General features: G+C 38.2%; 1 protein-coding gene across 3 annotated transcripts in view; it reads left to right on the forward strand.

The window, feature by feature from the left end:
* Positions 1-22,131, forward strand: part of PLEKHH2 (pleckstrin homology, MyTH4 and FERM domain containing H2) — a 146,959-nt gene that overhangs the window by 102,652 nt on the left and 22,176 nt on the right. For all 3 annotated transcript variants that reach the window (XM_064364039.1, XM_064364040.1, XM_064364041.1), the window contains 7 exons: positions 2,768-2,876; positions 4,595-4,707; positions 11,084-11,263; positions 13,890-13,987; positions 15,705-15,882; positions 16,791-16,946; positions 18,789-18,886. In XM_064364039.1, coding sequence (XP_064220109.1) covers positions 2,768-2,876; positions 4,595-4,707; positions 11,084-11,263; positions 13,890-13,987; positions 15,705-15,882; positions 16,791-16,946; positions 18,789-18,886 — 932 coding nt within the window. The remainder of the gene's footprint in view (positions 1-2,767; positions 2,877-4,594; positions 4,708-11,083; positions 11,264-13,889; positions 13,988-15,704; positions 15,883-16,790; positions 16,947-18,788; positions 18,887-22,131) is intronic.

Below are 22,131 nucleotides of genomic sequence, written 5' to 3' on the forward strand. Positions count from 1 at the left end.
GAGGAAACTGGCTACTTAGGAAACATTAGATTAGTCCTTCATCTCATACAGATAGCAAAATAATTTCCAGATGAATTTAAAGAGTTAAGAGAATTCAATGTAACTATGTTTTAAAAAGGCCTTTATTTAATTTCTGAATCAGAAGTACTTTCTAAGAAAACAAAAAAGTGGTGTAAGAAATCAGAGTGCAAATGGTTGATAGATTTGACTACTGAAATACTTAAATATTGAAATACTTTTAAATATTGAAATACTTCTGTATATCAAATATTATCATAAATATTACTAAACAAAGAAAATGTACATATACACCATGGAATACTGTGCAGCCATAAAAAACAATGAGTTCGTGTCCTTTGTAGAGACTTGGATGAATCTGGAAACCATCATTCTCAGCAGACTGACACAAGAACAGAAAGCCAAATACCATATATTCTCACTCATAGGCGGGTGCTGAACAATGACAACACATGAACTCAGGGAGAGGAGCATCACACACTGGGGGCAGTTGGGGGGCGGTAAGGGAGAGACAGCAGGGTGTGGGGAGGGAGGGGAGAGTGGGGAGGGATAACATGGGAGAAATGCCAGATATAGTATGCACCTAAAGTAAAATAAATAAATTTTTTTAAAAAATTAAAAAAATAAAGATCATTTGACCATTAAAAAAAATAACTAAAAAGATAATACAGAAAACAAAATATTTCATGGATGGCCACTGTATCTTTAACATATAAACAACTCTTTATAGATTATTATTGTTGCTATTGATCATTGTTTTTGAGCACATATATCAGGCCAAGTGATAAGTATGTCTCTTCTTCATCCTTCCAATTGCCGTCTGTGGGAGGTGACCGTATTCCCATTTGTAGATGGAAAGACTGAAGCACTTTCCTGTGGTCACACATCTGGCAAGAGGCAGAGTTGATGTTAGACCCCTGTCTCTAACCACAGAGCCTGTGTTCCTGAACACTTGCCTCTGTTGCCTCTCATTTGATTTGAAAAGGACTATGTTTCTAGTAGAAAAATGGAAAGAGGGCCTGATGAACAACTTACTGAGGAATTTAATGGCTAATGAATGCTTATGCTCATCTGTAATCAAAGATACGCACATTTAAACATGATAAAGCTTTTATTGTCTCTCATATTATAAAGGTTTAAAAAATTATGTAAGTGAAGCCATGAGAAGGGAAGCACTCCTATATATCACTGATGGGAATAGAAATTAGTGTAAATGCTTTGGAAAGTACTTTGAAAATATTTTTCAAGAATTCCTAATAGTTTTCATGCCCTGGTAATGACTCATAATTCTATTTCAAAAAAATGTATACTAAGAAAATATTGGCTGGGCACCGTGGCTTATGCCTGTAATCACAGTACTTTGGGAGGCTGTGGCAGGTACATCACCTGAGTTTAGGAGTTCAAAATCAGCCTGTGGTAAACTCTATCTCTACTAAAAATACAAAAATCAGCTGAGTATGGTGGCAGGCACCTGTAATCTGAGCTACTCGGGAGCCTGAGGCAGGAGAATCACTTGAACCCGGGAGACAGAGGCTGCAATGAGCTGAGATTGTACCATTGCACTCCAGCCTGGGTAACAGTAAGACTCCATCTCAAAAATAAATAAAGAAAAAAGAAAAAGAAAATGTTAATAAATGCAGCCAAAAATTTATGTATAGTTTGATGTAATACTCTTTTTTTTTTTTTTAACAGAGTTTCACTCTGTCACCCAGGCTGTAGTGCAGTGGCGCGATCTCGACTCACTGCAACCTCTGCCTCTCAGGTTCAAGTGATTCTCCTGCCCCATCCTCCCAAGTAGCTGGGATTACAGGCAGGCACCACCATGCCTGGCTAATTTTTTTATTTTTAGTAGAGACGGGGTTTTACCATGTTGGCCAGGCTGGTCTCGAACCCCTGACCTCAGGTGATCCACCAACCTCCGCCTCCCAAAGTGCTGGGTTTACAGGTGTGAGCCAGCATGCCCAGCCTATGATACTCTTTCTGAAATGATTTTACTTTTGAAATATTTTAAACATGGAAAATATAACATTTCCTTTTTAGTTAAAAGACGATAGCTGTCACAGTATTTTTTATCAGTGAGAAGTTAGTAACTATTATAATGTTCAACAATAAGAAATTGATTAAATAAATATGGTATGTCCCTATGTGTAATAGGATATCCTGCAGTCATTAAAACTTGTTTATAAAGAATTTCTAGCAACGAGGGAGTGCTTGCACTATATTACTAAAATTCAGAAATTATCCTCTACTTTTAGAATAATTCAACTATGTAAAAATGTCATCTACATATATGTTTCCATAGAGAAAAAAGACTAGTAATCTTGGGTGAGTGGGATAAGATAGATATTATGTTTTCTTTAAATTTTCTGGATTTCCAAAATATTCTGTATGTATCACTCTGGGGATCAGATTTTAAATTTAATAGAATTTATTGTATTTTGTAAAAGAATATCAGCTGGTTGTATTTAGTCTTTTAACATGTATTCTTCTTCTTAATTTTGTCATGCTTTTCTAAGAAGCATCTGAAGAAAATAAGAAAAATGTGAATAATGGGAAAAGGTAACATAAGCAAGTTCAAGTGAGCATGCCTGAGAATTGTTTGAATAAATGGCTCTTCATTATTATTTAAAAATTAAACCAATATGTTCTTTTCCATCTCAAAGTTTTCTACTGTTTATGCAAGTTGTTTTTTTCTTTAAGTAATCAAAACTATGTCTTAACATTTCTATTAATATGTTCTGGTTTCAAGGACACTTGGCTTTATCATCTGACTGTTGCAGCTGGAAGCAACAATATAAATGTTGGATCTGAATTTGAACAACTGGTTTGCAAATTGCTAAATATAGACGGGGAGCCTTGTAAGTTCATAAACACATAAATAAAGCTTTTTGGTTTATGAAATGGACCTCAACCCCCTTAGCCTAATCGAATTTTCACTTAATGGGTACCTGTTTCCCTGAAATATATCCACGTTTTCATTGCCTTTGCTCTTCATGGGAGAGAATTCTCTCTGTGGCTCCTTGGCTGCAGGGACACCATCATTCCTCACTAGGCTGTGTCCCATCACCTCCCTCTGCCTTTCCTCCTATTGCTTCTCTGTTTGGAACGCCCCCTTCCTTGGCAGTCCTTACCAACATTACGAAACCCCACCTAGCCTTAGGAGATCCCCCAGCCAGCCCCGCATCTGGCTCATAAAAGGCACTTTGTCAATGTTAAAATTATGTCCTAATGCAATTTGTCCCTTAATTGTTTTATAGCAAGATTGTCCAACCTGTAACCCTTAGGCTGCATGCGACCCAGGATGGCTTTGAATGTGGCCAAACACAAATTCCCAAACTTTCTTAAAACATTATGAAATTCCTTTTGAGTTTTTTTTTTTTTTAAGCTCATCAGCTATTGTTAGTGTGTGACCCAAGACAATTCTTCTTCCATTATGGCCCAGGGAAGCCAAAAGATTTATAGCATTTATAGTTTTCCATTGAAATTTTTTGTTTTGTTTTGTTTTTGAGACAAAGTCTCACTCTGTCACCCAGGCTGGAGTGCAGTGGCGTGTTCTCAGCTCACTATAACCTCCGCCTCCTGGGATCAAGCAATCCTCCTGCCTCAGCCTCCTGAGTAGCTGGGACCACAGGTGTGCACTACCATGCCTAGCTGATTTTGTATCTTTAGTAGAGATGGGGGTTTCGTCATGTTGCGCAGACTGGTCTCGAACTCCTGAGCTCAAGCAATCCGCCCACCTCAGCCTCCCAAAGTGCTGGCATTACAGGCATGAGCCACTGTGCCTGGCCCAAAATTAATTTTTATGGTTATGATTTCCCCATTGAGAGTCTAGATCCTATCCTATCCTTTACATACTAAGAGAGACTGCATTTTATTTACTGTGTCCAACATAGGAATTTAATAAATGTTGATTTCAGGAATGCCTTCAAATTCCTTTTAATATCTCTTTCTACATTGGCTTCTCCTCTCTAGAGAAGTTCTAAGTCTTTCCCCAGCTCTTTCTCATATATAGTCATGCCCCCTACCTAGGTCACCTATCTTTAGCACATTTAAGCAATGTGATAGTACCCTGCTAGACTTATTGCTGCCTAGTAAATTAGGACCCAACTCTTCTAGATTATCCAAAACAGGAACATGTCTCACTCATAAGTGGGAGCTAAACTGTAAGGATACAAAGGCATGAGAATGACACAGTAGACTTTGGGGACTCAGGGGGAAAGGGTGAGAAGTGGGTGAGGCAAGTCAAGTTCAGTATATACTGCTCGGGTGAGGTGCACCAAAATCTCACAGATTACCACTAAATAACCTACTCATGTAAGCAAATACCACCTATTCCCCAAAAACCTATGGAAAATTTTTAAATTAAAACAAAAAACAAAAAAACCAGAAACTCGCCAAAGAGTCCCAATGACCTGGCAACCAAAATAAAATAATGTTGCCAAGGGTTTTTTCTGACCTTTGTGACTTAAAGTTGTGAGCCAAGCCTGAATGAGCTAATGTCTAAAGGATTAATTTAATGGGAGGCCAAAATAAGGGGTTTATTCAGTTTTCTGTTTATATTTTATTCTGCATTTAGCCTCTCAGATATGGAGACACCCCACTTTGTGTCACAGCAAAGAAGGAATCATTTCCCCTCTGACAACTCTACCTTCTGAAGCCCTACAGACGGAAGCTATTAAATTATTTAAGGTAAAATACCTATATGTTGTTAAATAATTTCATTGGAAAAAAATTAAGAATAACAATTTGGGTTACAAAAGTTTACTCCCAGAAAATTCAAAATGTGTTTATTATTATTATTAAGAAAATCATTGAAATAAAATTAGGTGAATTTAATATGCTTTCTGAGTGAGGATTTTGGATTTACTGTAATAAACTACTAATATGTGTGGTTTGGGCAATGTAGTATCAGATGAATCATTTCCCCTTTAACCTCTAATTTTTCACATCACACCAAGTGCAGCACTGGGAGAGGGGTCAGCACTCTTTCATCTCTAGTGCTACTCTCTGTTTCTTCCTCAATCTCTATTAGAAATCCCTGATCACTCAAAACTTGCCAAGTAACTATAGCACTCTTTATCCTTCCATTTCTATCATCAGTTACCTTCCAGTAACTCTTCAAATTTCTCTAAGGGCCAGGCATGGTGGCTTAACGCCTGTAATCCCAGCACTTTGATAGGACGAGGAGGGTGGATCACCTGAGGTCAGGAGTTTGAGATCAGCCTGGCCAACATGGTGAAACCACATCTCTACTAAAAATACAAAATTAGCTGGGTATGGTGGTGCATGCCTGTCATCCCAGCTACTTGGGAGGCTAAGGCAGGAGAATCGCTTGAACCCAGGAGGTGGAGGTTACAGTGAGCCGAGATCACACCACTGCACTCCAGCCCAGGCAACAAGAGTGAAACTTTGTCTCAAAAGAAAAGAAAAAGTATCTAAGGATTTTAGCTCCCAACTCACATTCACTACCTGAAGTCTTGCAAATTACTGTTATCACTTCACTCACCAATGCTATGGTTTTAAGATTCTTGACCTTAATTCCAGTAAGCTTCACCTCTAGTCTCCTTCATTATCCCATTCTCCATGTCCACACCTGACTTCACCATTCTTCCCAAGTACGTCACCTCTAAAAGCTTCAATTCTAATATCTCTTTCTTTAACCAGAATGCTGGCCTACAAGCTCACTTATTTTTTTTAACTCTTCCATTTTTTCGTCATCTCTAAGACGTTTGTTTTGAACCATTTATTTTCTTTGAGATCATGATAACTGTGTCTTAGCTTTTCTTCCTTCCTTATCCAGTCTGGTTTGCTCCTATTAATTCTTGTAGTTCCTTGGGATCCATACTTCCATGCACTCTTCAGCAGATTCCAACCTAGATCAGTGCCACATTTTCTGCTCCCTGGATAACCAGATGTGGAGTGCTGCAGAGCGTCAAACAGCCATGTAGCCTGATGCCACTATAAATTCATGGTCTTAATCCCTTGCAGCCAACTTTCTGTCTCTGTGCTTCTCTTTGATCACATCCACCTCAAACTCTCTACTTAATAATACAGCAGAGAAACTTACCTTCGATTTCACTGAGAAAACTGGAGGACATCAGACATGACATGACCACTATAAAGCCCTCCCATTGACAGACAACCTTTCATCTCTTTTCTCCTCTACTCCTCTAGCCCCAGAATATGATGGACCTTCTGCATTCCAAGCCTGGACTCTACACCAGGATCTTGGTACTACTTCATTTTCCCCTAGTCTCTTGGCGCCTCAATCTCTTTCTTTTGGCTTTGTCTTACCTAAGTTTCTTTGATTTCAAAAAATCCAACTGTTTATTAGATAATATTATGGAATTATTGTTAATTTGGGGGCCATGATGATGGCATGATAGCTATAAAAAATCTTTATCAATTGGAGATCCAGCCTGAAGTATTTATTGGTAAAGTAATATGATATACATTAAAATACTCCAGAAGAAAAGAAAGTAGAGGTGGGAAGGTAGTGAAGTTTGGCAAAATGCTAATTATTGACACTGGGTGATGGGTACACGAGTGATTATTATGCTGTTCTCTCTACTTTTATACATTTTTTAAATTTCTATAATTAAAAATTTAAAAATATCCACCTGTAGAATACACAAATACCTAAAGCAAGAAAGACTATACAAATATATTTGAAAATCTGGAAGAAGTGGTCAATTTTATAAGAAAATATAAATGACCAAAACTGATTCCACAGGAAACTGAAAATCTAAACAAAGGCATTTACCAAACTTAATGTGTAGAGAATTTCAGTGCCATTTAAATTGCCCAAAGCATAGAAAAAGAAGAAAATTTTCCAAATTCATGTTTTTCTTTTACTTTTTACTTGGGAAAATTTTCAACATATATGAGTAGAGAGAATATTACAATGAGGCCCAAAGTACCCATCTTTCAGATCCACAGTCATCAACACATGGCCAATTTGTTTGAGTCTCCCATTCCCCACTGTACCCTAACTTTGGATCATTTTGAAGCAATCCTCAATCATTATATCACCATATTCTCTTTGTTAAGTAAGTGTCACTTTCATATGGAAACCCAGCAAAGATTGTACAAAAATAATAAAATATTAGCAATCAGAATCCAGCATCATTTTAAGAATATTAAATCACTCAACTCAATAACAAAAAACAAATCCAATTTTAAAATGGGCAAAAGATCTCAATAGATATTTCTCAAAAGAAGACATACAAATGGCCAACAAGTATATGAATAAATGCTAAGCATTGCTAATCATCAGGGAAATGCAAATCAAAATCATAATGAAATATTACCTCACTCCAGTTAAAATGGCTGTTATCAAAAAGACAGAAAATAATAAGGCTGTCAAGGATACAGAGAAAGAGGAAAACTCATATACCATTGATGGGAATGTAAATTAGTGCAGCAACTCTGGAAAACAGTATGGAGGTTCCTCAAAAAACTAAAAATAGAACTACCATGTAATCCAGCATTCTCATTGGGAGTATATCCAAATGAAAGGAAGTCAGTATATTGAAGATACATCTGAATTCCTATATTTATGTAGCACTGTTTATAAGAATTGATATATGGAATCAAACTAAGTGTCTGTCAATAGATGAATACGTAAGATGGGCTGAGCAAGGTGACTCATGCCTGTAATCCCAGCACTTTGGGAGGCCAAGGCAGGTAGGTCACTTGAGGCCAGGAGTTTGAGATCAGCCTGGCCAACATGGGGAAACCGTGTCTCTACTAAAAATACAAAAATCAACTGGGTATGGTGGCACATGCCTGTATTCCCAGCTACTAGGGATGCTGAGGCACAAGAATCGCTTGAGCCTGGGTGGCGGAGGTTGTAGTGAGCCTATATCATGCCACTGCACTGCACTCCAGCTGGGTGACAGAGCAAGACTCTGTGTCAAAAAAAAGAAAGAAAAGAAAAGAAAATATAGTATATGTACACAGTGGAATATTATTCAGCCCTTAAGAAAAATGAAGCCCTGTCATTTGCAGCAACATAGATGGAACTGGAGGCCATATGTTAAGTAAAATATGCCAGGCACGGAAAGTCAAATCTCTCATGTTCTCACTCATAGATGGGAGCTAAAAAAGTGGATCTCATAGAGGTAGATGGTAAAATAGAATGGTGGTTACCAGAGAGGGTAGAGGGTGGAGGGATGAAAGGAGGTTGGTTAATAGGTACAAAAATACATTTATATAAAAATAATAAGTTCTAGTGTTCAACAGCACAGTAGGGCAACTGTAGTTAACAAGAATTTAAGTATGTTTTAAAATACTTAGAAGAGAAGATTTGGAATGTTCCCAACACAAAGAAATGATAAATGTTAGAAGCAGTGGATATCCCAATTCCCTTGATTTGATTATTATACATTGCATGCATGTATCAAAAAACTCATGTACTCCATTAATATATGCAACTATTATGTGTCAATAACATTTTTTAATGTAAAAAATATTAAATCATGATCGAAAGGGATTTATTCTAGGAAGTCAAGGATGGCTAAGTATTAGGGTATCTATTAATATTACTTATTATTAGGTAGATAATCATATCTGAAGATGCTGAAAAGGCATTTGACAAATTTAACATTTATACAAGAGCAATACATAGAAACTTCTTTAACCTGATAAAATATTTCTGTTTTAGCTAAAAGCAAGCATCATGCTTTATGGAGAAATGTTAGAAACATTTCCACTTAAGTGAGAAAAAGACAAAAATGTGCCCCATTATTATTTTTTTAAACTTTTCAACTAAAGTATAAACTATATAAAGTTTGTCATTATTATTATTACTTAACATTGTGTTAGGGAACTAACCTATGTAATTAGGCAATAAATGAAAATATTTATAGATGGTATATTTGTATACCCAGAATACCCAAAAGAACAAACTAAAAAAACTGCTACAAACAGAAAGAGAATTTGGTAAGATAGTGAGAGGCACAAAATAAGCAAAAATTAGACACTTTTATGTGTGCAAGCACCAACCAGTTAGAAGAGAAAAAGGAAGAACTACTTTGGGCCGTGATGGAACCGCAGGGACTAGATTTTGCCTGCCAGTGGTTTTCAGACATGAATGTAGGCAGTGCAGGGCAGATTCTGCTGAAAACTAATGACATAAGCCTTGTGATTGCTGCAGCTTACTGTCAAGAGATTCAACACTGCTGTGCAGAGAGGGAGCACCCAAATAGAGCCTGGTAGTCTTCCTGAGTTGTGGAGACAGAGTTCAGAATGTGAGAAGGCCAAGGTAGTTAGACTTCACAGGGCTGGTCGGGCGTGGTGGCTCACCCTGTAACCCCAGCACTTTGAGAGGCTGAGGTGGGTGGATCACCTGAGGTCGGGAGTTTGAGACCAGCCTGGCCAATATGAGGAAACCCTGTCTCTACTAAAAATACAAAGATTATCTGGGTGTGGTGGCAGGTGCCTGTAATCTCAGCTACTCAGGAGGCTGAGGCAGGAGAATCACATGACCCTGGGAGGCGGAGGTTGAAGTGAGCTGCGATCTCACCACTGCACTCCAGCCTGGGCAACAGAGCAAGACTCTGTCTCAAAAAAAAAAAAAAAAAATCACAGGGCTGAGAGGAGAGAGCTAAAGAGAGGAAGGGAGGGAGAGCTCTGGAGATTTCAGTTTTTATCTGAGAACTGATAAGCATGTGTGTGTGTGAGGAAAGTACCTGAGGCTGAGGAAAGAAAGACACAGGTAAAAAAAAATTCCAGCTCACACAGAGCTGGAAATAGTTATCCCATCTTCTAGAATGGAAAAAAATCTCTGATACATTGGACATCAAAGGGAGTACACAGAAGGTGATTGCCTCAGGAATGCAGCCCAGGTCCTAGGCTAAAGGCTGTTCTGGTCCACTCTGAGAAACTTAAGAGACCTTGGAAGAGCCAAACTGTTTCCAAGTAATTTAACTATCATCTCAGAACAAAGCTAAAAAATATTTAAAGCATATTAAAAAGTCCAGTGCCCAAGAATATAAAATTCACATGTCTGCATCCAGTCAAAGATCATGAGGCATACAGACAATTGGGTCAAGTATGACATATAATGGGTGAGAAGAAGTAATCATAAAATCATATCTAGAAATGATGCAGGTGTTGGTAGTTAAGGACATTTCTGTGTCTGTTGTCTGTTGTTACATTTAAAAGTTCCCCAACGCTTAGTGACTTACAACATTTGGTATTTCACACAGTTTTGAAGGGTCAGGAATCTGGAAGCTGTTAAGCTGAGTGGTTCTGACTCATAGTCTCATGAAGGTACCCTCAATCTGTCAGCAGGGGCAGCAGTCATCTGAAGACTGGAATGGGGCTGGAGAATTCCAAACTCTCACATGGCTGTTGGCAAAGCAGCCTCAATTCCTCACTTTACGGAGCTCTCCAAATGACGGCTCCAGACATGGCAGCTGCCTTCCCCAGAGCAAATGATCTAACAGGGAAAGGGAGAAAGTGACCAAGATGGAAGCGCATTGTTTTTTATAAGTGAATCTTAGAAATGGCATGCCACATGCTACTGGTCACGCAGACCAACCCTGGTAGAATCCAGGAGGGAATTACCTACGAATCTGAATGTCAAGATATGGAGATCATGGAGGACCACTTTGGAGATTGGCCTCCATACTTCACATGTTCAGGAAGGTGGAGGAAAGCATGAGCATTTGAAGAAGATATTAAAAAAACCCAAACTGAATTTTTAGAGATGAAAAATGCAATGACTAAAAGGAAGAATACACCAGATGAGATTATATGTATTTTGAAGCTCGTTATTAAGTATATAGATATTTAGGATTGTTGTGTCTTCTAGATGAATTGGCCCCTTTATCATTATAAAATGACCCTCTTTATCTCTGGCAGAATTCCTTGCTCTGAAATCTACTTTATCTGCTATTATTGTAGTGACTCCAGATTTCTTTTGATTAGTGTTATCATAATATATCCTTTCCCATCATTTTAAACAAAAACTACTGCTGAAAAGAGAAGCGATATAATTCATGCGGAATAAATCTAATCACTCCTCACCTTGAATATATCTCTTTTTTGTTTAATTCAGACCTGCCAGCTTTTTATAAATGCTGCAGTTGACTCCCCTGCAATTGATTACCACATATCTCTAGCCCAGAGTGCTTTGCAAATCTGTCTGACACATCCTGAGCTGCAGAATGAAATTTGCTGTCAGCTTATTAAACAGACAAGACGAAGACAGCCACAGAATCAACCAGGACCATTGCAGGTAGATATTGATACATATACATGTAATTTAAAGTGATGTTTTTCTGATTGTAAGAGTGATACACATTCAGCATAGATATTTGGAGAATACAGAAAGTGCAGAAGAAAAAATAGCTATTAATATTTTGATATCTAACTTTTTGGTTTATTTGTATATTTATGTGTTTATATATAACTGTATGTTGGTGTGTGCATACTCACAGTTTTTTATATTACTGGAGTTACAGTTTTCATACTACTTTTTTAAACTATAGAAAATAATCATTTCCCCTATATCCTTAGACCTTCTTCAAAACATTAATGGTCATGTTAACATTGATTACTATGTATTTAGGTTTTTCCAAATTTTTACTGTAATAAATACCTCTACAGTAGACATCTTTGAACCTAAATCTTGTGTACAGGTCCAGTGAATTCCTTTGAACTCATTTTTAGAATTTTCCTTTATCTTCAACAATAGCAAATTTTAAATTATTTCCAGGTGAAAAATGATGTTTCACTATTGATCCAGGATTCGTTTCTTTGTTAGTGCAGTTAAATTTATTTTTTAGGTGTTTTGTAGTCATCTATGTTTATTCTTCAATGAACACCTGTTTTTATCTTTGTATTGACTCCCTGTTAGCCACAAGATAAATCAGAAATTTCTTACCTTAGTATACAGGACTCTCAGGGTGGGATCCAGGTCTTGTGAGACTTGAAGCTTAAACAGTTTGTGAAATGCTCTTTAAGACAAATACTTGAAATGGAAGACTTTTGCACATTTTAGAAAACATATGACCTTGTAAACACAGTTAACAGGGCCTTTCCCAGGGCCTGTGCCCAAGAGGGAATCTGAAACTTAAGCTTCATCTGCATCAAGAGCACTTCATAACCTGGCTCCCCTGGCCCCCTCTTTCTCCACTTCCTGCCTCCAGCATACAGTGAATGAATAAATTTGCCCATCCTTAAAACACACTCTGCCTTTGCAATATCCTCCACTTTGCACCTGATGGTATTTGTTACCTGGATCCCTCCTTTTGCTTCCCTCCCATAGACTTTATAGTCCAGCCCAAGCAGCATTTCCTGTGATCCCTTCCCTGACTCATTCCTCCCACTGATTATGCTTTAAAAAGTTAATACATGGTATTACTATGTTGTGTTATAATTTACTGTGTAAATATATAACTGTCTCCTAGTAGACTCTAGGCTCCTTAAGGGCAGGGACAATGCCTATTTCTCCCTCTTTGTTAATATAACGTTTTAAAAATGACTGAAAAATGATATATAACAGACAAGGGCAAATAAGATCTCTATCCTACTTTTATATTTATTTACTCTAATGATTAGTTTGTCAATGCTTAACATTTTTTTTTTGAGACGGAGTTTTCCTCTTGTCACCCAGGCTGGAGTGCAGTGGCACAATCTCAGCTCTCTGCAACCTCCACTTCCCGGGTTCAAGTGATTCTCCTGCCTCAGCCTCCTGAGTAGCTGATACTACAAGTGCCCACCACCACGTCGGGCTAATTTTTGTATTTTCAGTAGAGATAGGGTTTCACCATGCTGGCCAGGCTTGTCTCGAACTCCTGACTTCAGGTGATCTACCCTCCTCGGCCTCCCAAAGTGCTGGGATTACAGGTGGGAGCCACCGCACCTGGCCATGCATGTTTTTTTTTTTTTTTTTTTCGAGACGGAGTTTCGCTCTTGTTACCCAGGCTGGAGTGCAATGGCGCAATCTCAGCTCACCGCAACCTCTGCTTCCTGGGTTCAGGCAATTCTCCTGCCTCAGCCTCCTGAGTAGCTGGGATTACAGGCGCACGCCACCACGCCCAGCTAATTTTTTGTATTTTTAGTAAAGACGAGGTTTCACCATGTTGACCAGGATGGTCTCAATCTGTTGACCTCGTGATCCACACGCCTTGGCCTCCCAAAGTGTTGGGATTACAGGCGTGAGCCACCGCGCCCGGCCCCATGCATGTTTTATAGGATAAAGAAAGAAAAAATTATTTTTGTTTAAAGACTTTTTTTTTTTACCTTGTTTAGCAGTCAAACATTAAACACCATGTTTTTCAGAAGAGAATTCTGTTGTAACATGTTTTATACTTCTTTGAAAAATATGGAAAGAAGAATACAGAACAGAGCAAAGGAAAAATAAAAATCACATATAATGCTGCTATCTAAAGATAACCTCTGTTAATATTTTTATACTTGTCCCTTATTTATGTATGTAGATATGTTATGTATAGCTAGATTGGTTTTGATTTAGGGCATGTGTTTTTTACTGTTTTGCAATCTGCCTTTCTCAAAACTGTTACTTGTATTTTAATGAATGAGTAAATACGTAAGTGAACAAAAAAGAAACAGAGTTCCTAATCTTTGAGTGTGATGTCAAAAGGAGCACCATGTATGCTTACTGTTTGGTCCCTTCGTTGTAGATAACCATATACACAACTAGATGGATCATAGATCTGACCCAATATAGAGTTTTTTGTTTTTAACCTATTATAAATGCTGTAAACAGATCATGCATATGTGAAAGAAACAAAATGTTTCTGGGTTAAGAGAGACTGTCATCAGCCCATTGCACTAACTCTGCTGTGGATCTCTGACTGGGATGTTATATCTAACCTGTGGTGCTTCTCCTTGCCCAGGGCTGGCAGCTCTTGGCACTCTGCGTTGGGCTCTTCCTTCCCCATCATCCTTTCCTGTGGCTCCTCAGGCTTCATCTAAAGAGGAATGCAGATTCCAGGTGTGCAGAATACTAGCTAGCTGAACTGTTTATGTGGTCTCTGAAAGTCTACAAAAAATCCTAAGTGTTTAATGACCTGCCAGGTACATTTTCAGAAGAATGTATGAAACAAATATTGGTACAGGAAGCCTTTGGTTATCATTGATGTAGAGATTGGAAAGTGTTCCTTTGTTATGTTACCTCCTGCAGAAGATTGCAATAAATGCTTGAAAAACTGACAGAGAATATTTTTAAGTGAAAAGTGTATGTGCATTTCAAGTATGAATGACTTAGCATTAGTGAGTATTCATTCAGTAAAAGCAACTATTTTGTTTCCTTAGTTTTCCCTTTTACTATTTTTCTCCACGTTGAATTATTTTATGTGGAAAATTTCTCCCATGGTCTTCCCTCCTTTTCTAACTGTATGTATTTGAATTGCTTCAGAATTGTTACTCCTTTGAAAAAGACATTTAAAGTTCAACTTCCAGAATGGCTTTCTTACAGTAGGGCCCAGGTCACTCAGCCAAGGCTTATCCAGGGTCATTTTGTCTACCAAGAGGCCTGTGTTAGGTTGCTTAAATAAACTCTTGGACTAAAACAAACACAGTAAAACAAACAAACAACAACAACAACAAAAACCCAACTTGGAAGCAATAGGAAAATATTCTACAGTTCATAATACATTTTGGGGCTTCTGTGATCAAGGTCATCTGTGATCAATGTCATGTTATTTCAGTTGCAGTCACTGAGGAGCCCCCAGATCAAGATCTGCCTACAGGGCACTTGAATACGAACATGTTTTATAGGTGCTTGAATAAACCATACAATTTATATATAACAAACAAGGGCAAATAAAATCTCTATCCAACTTTTACATATATTTACTCTAATGAGTTTGTCTGATGCTTAACATTTTTTAACAAATGCAGTGTTTTGTAGAATAAAGAAAAAATATTTTTGTTTGAAGACTTTTTTTTTTTTTTCTGAGACAGGGTCTCACTCTGTCACCTAGGCTGGAGTACAATGGCACATTCTTGGCTCACTGCAACCTCCACCTCCAAGGTTCAAGCAACTCTCCTGCCTCAGCCTCCCAGGTAGCTGGCACTACAGGCATGTGCCACCACATCTGGCTAATTTTTTGTATTTTTAATAGAGACAGGGTTTCACCATGTTGACCAGGCTGGTCTTGAACTCCTGACCTCAGGTGATCTGCCCGCCTTGGCCTCCCAAAGTGCTAGGATTACAGGCATGAGCCACCGTTGCTACCTAAAGATAACCTCTGTTAATATTTTTATACTTGTATAAAATTTTTATACTTGTATACTTAGCAGTCAAGCATTAAGCACCATGTTCTTCAGAAGAGAATTCTGCTGTAACATGTTTTTATAAGTTAACTCTCTACTATTCTTCATGCAATTGCTTTTTTTATATTTGTTAATATGAAATCACTATATATTGCCTTATGACTGGTAATTTTAAATTCAGCTTATGACTATGATAATACAGTAAAGATGAAGAATGCTTTGTGGGGACATTTGAGTCAGGCAGTTGCAAAAATAAAGAGGCTGGAATTTGAGAAAAGTTACAGCAATTTAATATTATCATTCAAAAAAAAGTTGCTGTTGAAATTAGCCCAATTCATTGTGAAAAAGTACAAGGGATGCTTTCTTAATCGTTGCATATATTAGGTTGTCAATTAAATTTATTCTTAGATTTTATCTTAAGTTTTGTATTACAGGACAGAATTTGGAAAATATGCCATTTACTGCCAGAGATGTGTAGAAAGAACGCAACAAAATGGTGACAGAGAAGCAAGACCCTCAAGGATGGAAATTCTTTCAACTCTTCTCCGAAACCCTTATCACCATTCTTTGCCCTTTAGTATACCTGTGCACTTCATGAATGGGATATACCAGGTAGGTTACCTGATGAAAATATGCTTAGCCGACAAGCCTATGTACAACCTCTGTTATAGGGAACAGGGACTTCTCTGCCTACTTTTGTCAGCACCTGGCAGTGATAAACATGCAAATATTTTAAGACTTACTATCAGAATATCTGAGTTTTGAAACAGTTTTGCTACAAAGGATTCACACTAATAACAAATCTATATTGAACCAAGTAAGTGATGGGCTTCGCTACCATTATGATTCTGATGGAGAGAAAAAAAACAATTTGGTTGGGGCTTTCTCCCATCAGTACACCTGCTAGGTGTGGAAATAATTACTGATACTGGGTTTAGTCCCTTTTAAAATCTCCAAATCTCAGAAATTATCTGGGAAAACTTCAGTAGGCCCTTCCGGTTCTCAGATCTAGATGCTTGCTTATTAATTGAAGCAAACATGTTCCCAAACTAGCAACTAGTCTTTGTAGCCACACGCCTTTTATCACAGAATTCAGATACTTAACTGCCTATTAAGGAAACAAACATTAAGTACATAAAAGTGTTCATTTATTTAAATGTATTTCTTGTTTATATTCTTCCATTTGATTAAAGATAACATATTGTACTATAGTTCTTGGTTTGCTTCTAATGGGTAAGCATAATGTCTCTGCAAAATATGTATAGCTGTCAATTGATCATTCAATTTTGGATTCATGTCTGTTGGCTGAAGCTGAGATTTTTGATTCTTCAGCAGGCTGATTGCTGAGGTAACCTTATTAATTTTCTCCAGAGAAGCTTTGAGAAAAAAAAAGTTAAAGCACCTAGAAAAATATGTGTTATCATTAATCATGCATCAAGTACACTCTGTTTTATCCTTGAAATCTCAGTTTGAAACTATCTATTTCTTATTAAGAGAACTGCTTTGTTATTTCTCTCTAGGTAGTTGGTTTTGATGCATCTACCACAGTGGAAGAATTTTTGAATACTTTGAACCAGGACACAGGAATGAGGAAACCAGCACAGTCTGGATTTGCGTTGTTCACAGACGATCCTTCTGGCAGAGATTTAGAGCATTGTCTTCAAGGAAACATCAAGGTGAAGCCAAGTCCTTTTTGGGAACCAAGCCCAGAGAATAGCAAAGAAGCTACTCTTTACAAGAAGAGTAAACTTTGCAAGAAGTTTAGTTCAGGAGTTTTCCAAAAATTTAAGCAATCTAAACTCCATGATAAGAAAAAAAAATGCAGGACTTTGTTGAACCCATAGAATTCTTAATACACAATCTCTACACATACACACTCCATATTAAAGAGAGTAAAAGTGTTAGTAATGGTAATGATACTCTAAATATTAGTATAATAAGTGTAGGTATGTACAAGCTCTAATAAAATGGCTTTCCATTTTTTTCATTTATTCAGCAATACTGACTGAACTATTTTATTGTATCCCGGTGGCTGGCTGGACTCTGTGGGAAATACAAAAGGACCAGAAATAGTCCCTGCCCACAGTGAACTTAAAACCTGCTTAGGGAAGAGCAGCCTTATACACAGATAACCTTGAACTAGGGTTGAAAATGATGAAAGTTTTAAGAGTGCTATGAACTTTGCACAGAAAGAGAGAGATTAAGTTCAGCATTGGGAATTAGGGAAGGCCTGAGCTGGAAATGAAAAATGGTTTAGGAAACAGACCTGTGGCCTGGCACAATGGCTCACACCTGTAATCCCAGCATTTAGGGAGGCCGGGGGCAGATAGATAGTTTGAGGCCAGGAGTTTGTGACGAGCCTGGGCAGCACAGCAAAAACCCGTCTCTACTAAAAATACGAAAAATAGCCCCGTGTGGTGGTGCATACTTGTAGTCCCAGCTACCCTGGAGGCTGAGGCACTAGAATCACTTGAGCCCATGAGGTTGGGGCTGCAGCGAGCCATGATCACGCCACTGCACTCCAGCCTGGGCAACAGAGCAGGACTCTATCTCAAAAGAAAAAGAAAAGAAAACAGACCTGTGGAAATGAAGAGGGAGAGATTTTAAAAGAATCTTTTCTAGATCATAGTAAAATAACTTTAATAGAGCTTCCATTTAGTAATGGCAACAATTAGAAATATAGAATTAGGCCAGGCACAGTGGCTTATGCCTGTAATCCCAGCTTATGCCTGTAATTTGAGAGGCCAAGGTGGGTGGATCGTTTGAGGTCAGGAACTTGAGACTAGCCTGACCAACATGGTGAAACCCTGTCTCTACTAAAAATACAAAAAAATTAGCCGGGCACGGTGGTGGGCGCCTGTAGTCTCAGCTACTTGGGAGGGTGAGATAGGAGAATCACTTGAACCCAGGAGGCAGAGGTTGTAGTGAGCCAAGATCGCACCACTGCACTCCAGCCTGGATGACAGAGTGAAACTCCATCTCAATAAAAAGAGAAAAAAATAGAATTATAGAACCACAGGGGACCTTAGAGAAACAGTGCACTTATTTTGCAAATGAGAAAACTGAGGGCTAGAGAAGGAAAAATCAAATAGCTAGACCTGGATCTAGACACCCTTTCCGTAAATGATATTTCAGATTTCTTTCGCATAACTTCAGTTATTACAATCTTTTTGAACTCCGAAGGTGAAAAAGTTGCTTCTTCAGTGACCAAATCATGAAAAAATCCCTGGAATCTTCTTGTTTCCAGTTTCAGGCAGTCGTGCATTAAGATTCCTTTTTGAGTAAAAAATGCATGGCCACAGTCCAAAGTTAATGTGTGTCCAAAAGGATAAGTGGACCAAAGAACAATTTATAATTACATCCTAAACTCAGAGCCGCACAGACGCTGAAAACAAAAAGCTTGAGTATATTTGGTTTGATCATATTAATTGAAAAATTTCAGTCTACAGACACACTTGTCTTCAAAAAATGTTGACTTGAAAAGTCTTGTAAATCTCAGTTTTCCACTTTCTTTCTAGATTTGTGACATTATTTCTAAATGGGAACAGGCTTCCAAAGAACAGCAGCCTGGAAAATGTGAAGGTACAAGGACTGTTCGTCTAACATACAAAAACAGGTGTGTAATACTGTGTCCAGATGACAAAGTATGAGTATACAGTATGTTCAAATCATGCACCTACTATTTAGTTTTCTATTCAATAGCCTTAAAAGTTATTTATTTTTAAGTTTATCTTTCTATAAATGATAACTCTGTTTCTATAGGAAAAAACCTTGTCACATAAAATTTTGTTTATAATTCTAGTCTCAATGTCATAAATAATTATACTTTATAAAAATATGCCTTTAAACAAAGATTAGAAACCCTAGGTCTCAGCCAAGCATGGTGGCTTGCTCCTGTAATCCTTTGGGAGGTCAAGGTGGGCAGATCACCTGAGGTCAGGAGTTTGAGACCAGCCTAGCCAACAAGGCAAAACCCCACCTCTACTAAAAAAAACAAAAATTAGCCAGGCGTGTTGGTGTGCGCCTGTAGTCCCAGCTACTCAGACAGCTGAGGTGGGAGAATCACCTGAGCCCAGAAGGTCGAGACTGCAGTGAGCCATGATTGTGCCACTGCACTACACACTCCAGCCTGGGCAACAGAGTGAGACCCTGCCTCAAAACAAACAAACAAAAAATACACACACACACAAGGAGAAAAACTACAGAAAAAAATAGCTGCTCTTAGAGTAGTTGATACAAGGATGCGTTTTTCACTCTCATAATTTCCTTTAACAGTATTATTCCATTTTTCATAAAGACTGAATACTTAAATACCTACTACAGATCTGTAGTAAGAAGAGATATCTGTGTTTGCCTCAGTCTTTTGGAAGTCATATATTCTTTATATTCATATTTATTCCTTCTCAGTCTTTCATATTCTCTCTCTCCCTCTCTCTCTCTCTCTCTCTTTCTCAGTGTTCACTGAGCTTCAACTATAAGTCTATCACTTAGCTAGATGCTATGAGTAAAATTGTAAAATTGTAATAAAGACAGACAGACCCAGTCCTTGATCTTTTGGAATCTACGGGTTAGCGAGGAGGACTGTTGTTGGGCATATCCTCACTCTAGTGAATGTGGGATTATACAGTAAGTTCTCTGAAGGAAGAGAGAGGTACAGTGAGAGCACACAACAGTGAGCCCGACCTAGACAGGAGACCTCGGGAGGCTTCTCTGAGGAAATGATGTTTATGCCAAGTTCAGAAGGAGATGGGAGTGGGAACACCAAAATGCATAGAAAAGAATGTTCAAAGGCCTGTAGAGGGAGGCTGCTCAGCTTGTATCAGGAATTGAGAAAATGCCAGAGGAGCCTGAGCACACACCTTCTTTACAGATAAAATGGTAACATACCTTGGCATGGAGTCAGGAACTAGATTTCCTTTCTTTCTTGTTAAATATTTTCATTTCTTTCATGTATTAGCAGAAGGTAGTACTTAATAAACACTGTTAACTGACCAGCTCCCATTAATTATAACAAAATAATGGTATTTTGCTGGTTTTATTTGAATCTTATACCCTGTAAATTAAGGAATCTGTAAAATGTCAGACCCAGAGCCTGGTAGAATTATTGGAGTAGAACTCAAAGGCCTGTTTTTGGAAGATGTTCAGACTTAAAATTGGAATGTAAGAATTGAAGGCACTATATATAATAAAGAATTTAATAGCCTTTGATCCACTTTAAAATTTCTTTTTCCAATAGTCTATCCCACAGAAATACCCAGATAAGTGGGCAGAGTACTCCAGTATGTCCCAGTATCTTCCTTGTCATATTTTTATCCTATTCTTTGTCATTTTTTGTGTGAAAAATTTGAGACAGAAACTTACATGTTTATTAATAGGGAGAACAGTTAAAGAAGTATGGCACATTCATAGTTTGGACTCTTCTCTCATACGGTTGGCCACTTAAAGGGCCACCCAGTGTTTGAACAGACTCCATTGATCTGAATAAATGGTGGTTGTGAACACTGGAGCTTCTTTATTCAGGGGCTCATGAGCTGTGATGATTTGCTAGCAGTTCAAGTAACAAGAAGGTGACTATTAAGCTTTAGTATCTGAAGTTTTAAAATCATACATTCCTAGAGATAAGCAATATTGCATAAATACTGGAAATCTAATAGGCTTCACTCCTGGAGGGATATGTTTCCCTTGAGGGCAACCTTTATCAATGTATCAATGGCCCTTTGGTGACTGGCAAGTGTAGCAGGCTAGAAGACTTGGCCCTTCTAGATGATTATTGTAGTTCTGTTTAATGTGGAACGGTAGTTCCCAGCATGGGCCCCATGCTAGCAGCCTCAGGACCACATGGAACGTGTTAGAAATGCAAATCATGAGGCCCCACTTCAGACCCACTGAGTCAGAATTTCTGGTGGTGAAGCCCAGGAGTCTGTGTTTTGACAGCTCTCCAGATAATTCTTACACATACTGGGCTTTGAGAAGCATTGACCTAAAGGTCCTCATCGCTGCCCCTGCCTCTTGGCCTTAGCCTTTATAGAAGGAGCCAGCTCCTGGACCTGGCCTGCCAGATACCATTATGCAGAAGAGATTCAGGCATTCTCACTTGGTTTTGTTGGAAACAAGCGGAGCGAACTTTGTGTCCAGGACTATTCCTAATCATCCAAACCTTATGAATGCTTAATACATACCAACTCTGATTGTGATGATTGGAACTGAAGTGAAATTTGAGTAAATGGAGAAAGATGATATGAAAGACAGATAATAATAATGCTTCAAGTTTAAAAACACCACAAGGAAGGACAAAGAGAGTTGTGGATAAAAAATTTTTGGTTGACAATTGGTTGAGTTTATCCAAAGACCTGGAATCAGTAGAAAGGAATGTCTGGGTTGTGATAAGAGGTTGTGGAGCCTCGCTTCAAGTTGTTCTGCCTTTCTAGACCAAACCAATGTATTTCTTAAGTCTCATGACTCCTTAAAATGTATAACATCCAGCAGCACCCTGACCAGCTTGGGCACATTTTCTCAGGATCCCCTGAGGTCTGTGTCACAAGCCATGGTCACTCATATTTGGCTCAAAATAAATCTCTTCAAATATTTTTTTTTAAAAGAGAGTTGTGAATAAAGATCATTACCTTGTTTAAAAATAAAACCTCATGACAGTGTCTTTGACATCAGGAAAAAAAGTAACTCAACTGAAAGGTTTAATTTTTAACAGAACTCTGAAATGGCTGGATAGCCACAGCTATGAGAAAGTACTATGTTTCTGAACATGGCCGTGCTTTGAATGTGTTTATAAGTAGCTTAGACAATGAGCCCTAATTTCTAGTGATACAGATAGGAGGGGACCTTGCTGTGACCTGTCACACAGCC

This window comes from Aotus nancymaae, unplaced genomic scaffold (assembly GCF_030222135.1).
Source record: "Aotus nancymaae isolate 86718 unplaced genomic scaffold, 86718_ANA_hifiasm-v0.15.2.pri h1tg000057l, whole genome shotgun sequence".
NCBI classification, from domain to species: Eukaryota; Metazoa; Chordata; class Mammalia; order Primates; family Aotidae; genus Aotus; species Aotus nancymaae.